Below are 8,900 nucleotides of genomic sequence, written 5' to 3'. Positions count from 1 at the left end.
TATACAATGTCCAGTTATATTATTAGATTATCTGTATACTCAAGTTGACCATTAAAACTGTCAAACCAATTTAAGGCATTTATCAGGTGAAGGGTATCGATTCCAATGGCTATGCAAGTTAATACCATTGAACCTTAATACTACATTACAGTATTGTGATATTATTCAGTTATAAGAAGAAATGAAAAATAATGATAATATGGTAGTACATGATACTTCCATATTTGACAAATCTCTAGTTGGCAATATATACCTTAAAAATTCCTTGTTGTGTATATTTCATTTAATTACGAAGGTGATGCTATTTACAGTATTTATTCCTGGTACACTACATTTTAATTAAATGAATCCCGATTGTGAAAGTTTTGTACTTATTATCAAAAAAGAAAAATATTGTAGTTTAAGATTAGAAGTGCACAGCCATGTTGATGTGCCGTCATCTTCATAGTTACTAATATCATAAATTTTATGCATTAATACCTAGGTATTCAATTTATTTTATTCAATTATAATTCTAATTTTTCAATTCCCAATTTATTTTACTTGAAAATCATATTATGTGGTGTAACCAAAAAAGCAAAGCTTGTAAACATGGCAGGTAGTCATAATAATAAGGCAGTGCACTGGGAACCATATTCTTCCAATATTTGAAAAAAAAAACAGATAAAAGGTCCAAAAATTTTTTGCAAAACTCAAGTTACTAAATACTGTAATAAATTTAACACGTTGACTGCCAGACTTTTTTTAAAGTTCCTTCTGTGCCAAAACAAGTTTACGTACAAATGTAGTTTTCTAAAATTTTATCTAGTCATACATCATCAAAATGATGTGTCTAATAAATTGGAGAGAAAACATTAGAGGGCGAGTATACCCGTCGACGGCACTGTGATATAATAATACTCTGATATAGCGTTTTATTGACTATGCTAAGTGCGAGTTATCTCGACCACCACTTTTTGCATGGGTTGGTATGTGTTCAAAGGGCGCCCTCACTTGTGCTGCTCGAGTGTACTCTCGGCAACACAACACAACAAACATACATACGTCATTTGTACGTTATCGTCTAGGTGTATCTACCCCGAACCACCAGCCTTTGAGTCTGGTTCTACTGTACAATGTATAACAAAGAAGTTATAAACGCTATAATGTCACCCCAATTTTGACGAGTATACTCGTCCCTGGCGCCCTCAGCAAACACTCCTTTCGATTGCAGCCAACGTGCTAAACCTTAAATGTTACTTATAAATTTCTTTACATTGATCAAACATTACATCCTAATATCATTTTTAAGCTAGTAATCTAATCAAATTATTTGTGAAAAATAAAAATTTTTATTAATTGAAAATATTCTATTTAATATTTAATTTTCTCTAAAATGTTTGCAATTATATACTATAGGCCTTATATGTAAGTTTGGAAGATTGTCAGCTTATGTACTGTACGTTCACTTATGTACATTAATTTAAAAACAATCATAATCAGAGAGGCTGCAACAATCCTTACTTTAGGAGAAAGTCAATTATCATTTTTTTTCAATTAAATATTAACGAATTATTTAAAGAGATTAATTAAACTGTGTTCCTTTTAAAGGCTTATCAATTGGTTTAATTAAAGTTATATGTAGGTATTGTAATTTTAATCAGTTTAAAAAATGTTAAGTCTTATAATCAGTCTTACATACATATCATATTTTATATTTTTTTAGCTCTAATGAGGAGCTCTAGAAACACTTGGCTGATTGACTAATTTATCTTTTTCATACAGGCAGCCGTTAGGGCCGATATACTCTACTGCCTCTATTATACTGCCCTCATTGGATCTTTCATTTTGTTTTATAATATAACAAGTATTATAATTATACTCTACTGCCTCTATTATACTGCCCTCATTGGAGCTTTCATTTTGTTTTATAATATAACAAGTATTATAATTGAGTCTGTAATATTATTGAAATTGTTTTTTTTAAATCTGTTTTACAATCAATTTGTTATTCCATATAAATAATTGTTGCAATGTTATAAAAAAACATACATATGATCATTAGAATTGTGATAGAAGTTAATTCTTCCATTTTAATGTAAGACTGAAGCGCTATAAGACTAATGAAGGAACACGCTTGTACTCTGTAAAATTTGAACTCAGAATGATTTTGGCGGTTGGTGGGCGCACAACCAGAAAGCTGAGCCAGCCCTACACTCACAGATGTATAAGAAGAGTATGAAACATATAGGTATGTGTTTACTGTTAGAAACAAGTGGCTCATTAAAAATGGCATTTTCTCATGTTTATTTTTTATGTTGTTATTCATTTTAAATTAATATAAAAAAATAAATTTTCATCTTCTCATTATGTGATTTACTGATTTTAAGTATAATCAACTCTCTACTGCCTTTCAAAATGGTAATTATCATTCAGATTTAATTTTATTTCTTAATGTGGCAAAGTAGTACTGATTGATATTATTATTATTATTATTATTATTGTTATTATTATTCCTGATGATGACATAATTAATGTCGAAATATTGAATCCAGACACGATGGCGTATTTCGATACTTGGAGTATGTATTATATTATCTTAGTACTAATTGACTTTCTTATGTACCGGTTAAATTTATCAATAAAAATTATTTTAGAAGCAGAGGTTTGTATCAAAGTACAAAAGTTAAAATTAAGATTTTTTTTGTGTTTAACTGATAAAAAAAAATTGTTTATCATGGTAGTGCATAGAAAATATATCACTTATTCGCCATCATCAGATATCATATGACACTGTGGCCAAGGGACAAATTGCCCATTACTTACACTTTTATAAAAACAATTTACAATAAAACAATTAAAATCCATAGGCATTAAAAACACAAGGAACAAATCAAGAACAAAAGGGAATCATTGAAAGGCTATTGAATGAATTTGATGGATTGATTGACTAACAGATGGGACACCTCACTGTATAAAATAACAATGTGGGAGGGTGTTTTCTACCATGGCTTTCAAAGCAGGTTTTGGGGAATTGAATATAGATGAATAAGCTATTTGCTAATTAACTAAAGAATGTTTGCCTCATCAACAACACCTAGGACAAGTGTCCAAGATACAATTAACTCTGAACAGGGTATTCCAGCAATTAGCAAATTTTGAGTGCACAACACTTATGGATTCAATTGAAGATAATTATTTTTCACCAGTTATAAAACGAGTTGAGATTATCATGCAGAATTACATGACACACATGACCCTGCTACTTGTACCTGCCCCTCTCTGAACACAATGCATCTTCTGCAGTAGTTGTTTAAATGGATTGATGTAGCTTATCAAAGATTATTTTTATATAATAAATTATGCTTGGTTGTAAACTGAATGTGGCTACATTGTAAGTACTATAATAACTTTTCCACACACAAAATAACTAAGAAGATGCCTTTAAACTAGTAATGTCAAAATAATAATTATTTATGGCCATAATGAAAAACAGCATTGTATTTGTTGATTTATGCTTCGTGAATAAATAAAGTTTTACTTTGAACCATTCCTTTTCATAAAAAGTCCAAAACGCTTGTATATTAGACAATTCTTACTTGATAATGTAATTCCTGATCTGTTAAACCCACAACTTGAATAGATTTATTTTTATTTTATTTTAACAGTGATGCTGTTATTGTTATCAGAAGTCAGTCCCTCATTGTTTTTTTGGTCCTTTTGGATTAAATGAATCCCACGTCAATTTTGAATTGAATTGAATACAAAAATTATTAATTAAATAAATTATCAAAAACAATTAGGTTAAACCAGGGAACAGTTTAATTAACTGTTCCCTGGTTAAACTATAAGTTAAGTGTAGTTAAGTGCATTGTATTTGTTGATTTATGATTCGTGAATAAATAAAGTTTTACTACTACTTTAAACCATGAACCATATGAATCCAACACACTTTTTACCCGACCCCCTTAAAATCGCCCAATATTTTGCATGTTGGGGGTTCTACCTGAGATAATCCCACAGTGAATTTTTAGGCTCCACGCCAGCATTTTCTGATGAGTTAGAGCAATTTGAAATTTTCATGAGATTTGGCTAAAAAACTTACTTTCTGACAGACTGCTAATATCTCTCTTGAAACTCAACGTATTGGAGATATTCTGCTACCGTTAGATAGAGAAGATTCTCTTTCCAATGATACGCAACTTGATGATGAGGACTAGTGAGAATTATATAGGTCAAGTCACATGACCTTGAACTTTGACCCAAAATACCACAAAAGTATATATTTCGATTTTTGGAAAATGCACACCTCAGTTAGGACACTTAGCCCACATGATGCCCCTAAAGTTTCATTGTGGGCAAATGAAATATATTAGAGCACATTTTGTGCCTAGGTATTGATAGATCACTGAGTTTTCAGAAAAATCTAGCAACCACAAACCACATTGCATTCCCCATTCCTTCTCTTGACTATCCAACCAGGTCCAGTCTATTACTTTCACCCACCTAAAATCACATGCTTCATTATGCACTGCCACACCAGTTCAACCTAGTTTCCATTGAATCTGGATAACTGTGACTGCTGCTGTACAATACAGCACAATGTAAAATTAGGTTTGCAGAACAATAAAAAGATCTAGTGTTCTCTTAATACTTATGAAATTCTGCAAGTGGGTGTAATCTAAAACCTATCATTTAAAAAAAAAAAAATCAAATTTTTACTTTTAAATGTCTACGATAATATATTTATCACGTTAAAAGAGGGCATTTTAAAAGCTGATAATATACCCATTTTGCGTGTATTGTGACCAAAGTTAAGAAAATACTTAGTAAAACCATGGTAAAACTGATGGGATGGAAATCCCTATACAGTTTTTGCTGATATTTGCAGTCAGTATTTTCTAGAATTTTAAATTAAGTTTGTTTTATAGTTGGCAATCAATAGTACAAATTGAGGTTAAAACATGTTTTGGATGCATTTCTTAATTATTAATATTGAAAAATTTTTATTGGTCAAATTCTGTCCTGCCCTAGTTGAAACCAAATTGTTTCTTTTTTTAGACAAATGATCTGCTTTTCATAATATTTTACTATTATTATGATTTCATAGGTGTAATTTATGATTTAACTTTTGCCCATGCAGGGAGTTGGTAGATGTGGAACGTGATGCCTGCATCAGAAAGTGCACTGCCCGCGATCGGTACTGTAATGTTTAACTTTTTCAAAATAAAATTTTCTTAATGTTTTTAATAATTCAAAATATTTTTAGTTAACAAACAAAATATGTTATTCCTGTCTCTTATACACATCTAGATGTGTATAAGAGACAGCTGGCGTTCCCCCTGCATCATAAAAACATAAAAAACTAGATAATACCTTAAATAATGATTAATGATTTGGTGTGGTTCCACAACTATTTTAGTGATGCCAACATTGTAGAGCCCTGTAGTATTATAACTCTACCATTTCTGGCAAAAATGTGCAGGGGGTATGAATGATCCCTTAAATTTACAGTACATATAGTTCTATATTGAAATGTATTGATATTGCCTACAATTTGTTCATTCGTCCTGCCACGAAAATGTTTTTCATTGCCATGGTGATTTGATCAAGTACTGTGTTTTCTATTTTATGTCAAATTGAAGTACTGTAGGTATCAGTACCTTGCTCAAGATCATAAAAAAAGTTTCATAAACTAGACAGAGACCTACATCTAAGCACGAGGAGGAAGTGCAGCGTGGTCGCCAAATGGTGAGTGGTCGTGGTCAAGAAAGGGGGCGTGGCCATGGTAGAGATAGGCAGATGTCAACTTCAACTCCTCTTTCTTCTAGCCATAGCCTTTCTTCTCCATCAAGTATTAGTAGCCCATCACCTAGCCATACTACTTCAACCCCTTCTCCCTCTTTACCCCTCCCCTTCTCCCTCCTCTTTCCAGTAGTGGTTCATCTCTCTCTCCTTCAAGTCACAGCTCATATCCTTCCAGTCGTAGCCCATCACCTCCTCCTCAACGAAGATGCTGCCGGTCCACAAGCAAGAAATAGGGGATGTGGTCGCCCTAGAGGACGTCTTGCTGGTAGGGATGCTCATCTAGCACGCGGTGCTACACCCCAACGAAATGATTGGAAGTGGGAAAAAGTATGTCAAGCCGCAGAATACACTCCAAAAATTATTGCTTTTTAGGGAAATGAACGGATCAAAGCTCGAATGGCAAATAATAATCCAATTGATTATATGAACTTATATTTTACTGACAACTTTTTCGAGCTCTTGGTAACGGAAACCAACAGACACGCTTGGCAGTATTACTCAAATAATAAAGAACAGATAGATGCAGGTGAATTATCGTATGATTGGCAAGATGTGGACATCAACGAGATGAAAACGTTTTTAGGGCTCATTATGCTAATGGGTATTGTTCACAAGCCTCAAATCCAAATGTATTGGAGCACAGACGAATTATATGCAACAGATTTTCAACGAAACAATGAAACAAGATCACTTTAGAGGTATTTTGAGGTTTTTGCACTTCAATGACAACAGCCAAAATGATATGAATGATCCAAATAGAGATTGGTTATTCAATGTTCGACCTCTTATGAACTTTGTAAAACAGAGATGTGCATCAGTCTATGAGTCAGGCTGTGACATCTCTATTGATGAGTCCTTTCTTCTTTTCAAAGGAAGACTTCTGTTCAAACAATACATAAGAACCAAACGATCACGATTTGGTGTAAAATTCTATGAAATCTGCACAACGTCTGGAATTATGTTAGATTTCCTAATCTACTGCGGTAAACAAATTGAGGGAAATCTAGACCAAAGTGCTACAGAAAGAATCGTTGACACACTTATTCAACCATTTCTTGTCTTGTCAAAGTTTATTGATAACTACTACACATCTCCGTTCCTTGTAGACTACTTGCTAAAAAGAGACATGTACACCATAGGTACGGTACAAACAAAGCAGAAGAACTTTCCAGAAGAGCTTGCTGAGCACAGAATAGAGAAAGGCAAAGCATTATTTTATGCTGACAAGTCTCGCAATATACTAACCTGTAAATTCCGTTGGAAGAAAGATAAGGCAAATGGCAAGCCGACGATTATACATATGTTGTCGTCGAAGCATACATATAGTATTGAACAGGGATAACAGCGACATAATAAAGCCGACAGTAATTTTGAATTATAATCAGAAAATGGGAGGCGTGGATGTGACAGATCAACAATTGCATGGTATTCAAACAACAAGGAAATCATACAAATGGAGCACCAAAGTGACCATAAGAATAATCATGCTTTGTACCCTAAACTGTACAAAATGGATGCTAATCTATCAACGGCTGACGCAAAATATCTAAAGTTTCTGCACGACATAATTTCGGTGTAACTGAGGTCAAGTCCAAAGCTAAATAGAGCAGCATTGAAAGTCACAACCGTTCATCGACTTACTGGAAGACATTTCCCTTCACAACTACCATAATTTAGTTGCCCAAATACATTTTATTAATGTACAAAATGACAAAATCTATGTAATAAGTAACATAGTCACCCTTTTTATGGCCCAAAATTGGAATTTTGTAACACATAACCCTTGACCTAGGTCAAAAGGGTCAACAATATTTCAATAAATCTCAATGTTTGTGGCCAGTACCCTTTACAGCATTAGCAAACCAAAAAGGCAAAATTCTTAAGTTTAGTTTCCAAACAATGTGGTATAGTTTACTGGGAATTATGATATTTACAGCGACAAACAAGGGACGGCTGCAAATAGCAATCTCTATGTACAACACCGTTGTGTCAGTGGATTGTTTATATCCAATGCCCAAGTTTGGTCACTAAATCCCTCTATTGGCAGCGTACAAATACTTGACCTGCTTCTCACAAGAGTGCGTATGGTGGGAACCTGTGGAAACGTTTCTTATTTAATTTATTGTTACTAGGCAACCTGCCGTACTGGATATATGGTAAATGATCAAACTTCCAGGACAATCATATATTCCCAGTACTGGAAAAAGCTCATTTGTATTTCCAGGACATTCCAGGAATTTAAGGACGCGTATGAACCCTGTTACAATTTTACTTACCTTATGAAGCATAATTTGTTTTTAAAAGTGTTTTTAATTCCATTTCAATAATTCTTAACAATATGATGATTTTAAAGGTATTATTATTATGATTTCGCTTTAAAAAAAATTTGGGAAATTTAAAACTATTATAAACCAATAAAAAATATTTATAAAAATATTAGAATTCCATTTCACCACTGTTTAGAATTCCATCATGCCACCATAATGTAACATACTGTACTTTATACCTTATTAAATTCCACAACTGTTGTAGTGATGCCGTCATTATAAATCCCTTTTAGTACTAAAATTCTGCATTTCTGCTAAAAATGTGGAAGGGGTATGAATGATCCCTTAAATTTACAGTACATATATATATTGATATTGCCTATGGTAATTAAACATTAGTTGTTACTCAACTGGTACTGGTACCGGTACGGGCATTTATAATGCGCCTCTTCCTTGCGGTTATAAAGCGCAGTCAAAGAACTTAAATAGCAGAAGAATGAGCTGTCCCGCGTATTTGCATTAAAACTGATGGAACATCCGCCCTCTTGCGAATGGGGTAAAATTTGAATATTTTACTAAGTGGAGAAACTACAGAAAACAAACAAACCTAATTTTTGTAGCCATGGTGATTTGATCAAGTAACTTGTTTTCTGTTACATGTCAAATTGAAGTAGGTATCAGTACCTTGCTTAAAATCATAAAACAAGTTTCATAAACTAGACAGAGAACTACATATAAATAATGTCACTGGAGGGAGGGTTTTGGATTACACACAGTCTATCACGGAACAACCAATAAAATTATGTTTAGATAATATTAAAAAATGATGGTATCACAAATAAATAA

General features: G+C 33.0%; 1 protein-coding gene across 1 annotated transcript; it reads left to right on the top strand.

Annotated features, from left to right (window-relative positions):
• Positions 1-6,463: 6,463 nt before the first annotated feature.
• LOC117113967 (piggyBac transposable element-derived protein 4-like) lies at positions 6,464-7,129 on the top strand. Its single transcript, XM_033257471.1, has one exon. The coding sequence runs from the start codon at positions 6,464-6,466 to the stop codon at positions 7,127-7,129; it is 666 nt and encodes a 221-aa protein (XP_033113362.1).
• Positions 7,130-8,900: the final 1,771 nt, after the last annotated feature.

The sequence above is a fragment of the Anneissia japonica genome, unplaced genomic scaffold (assembly GCF_011630105.1).
Source record: "Anneissia japonica isolate Jap-2015-1 unplaced genomic scaffold, ASM1163010v1 scaffold287946_len63893_cov118, whole genome shotgun sequence".
NCBI classification, from domain to species: Eukaryota; Metazoa; Echinodermata; class Crinoidea; order Comatulida; family Comatulidae; genus Anneissia; species Anneissia japonica.
This window is presented reverse-complemented; position numbering and strand designations above follow the sequence as displayed.

Coding starts and splice junctions, on each gene's coding strand:
- LOC117113967 (XM_033257471.1), top strand. CDS start 6,464: ATGAAACAAGATCACTTTAGAGGTATTTTGAGGTTTTTGCACTTCAAT.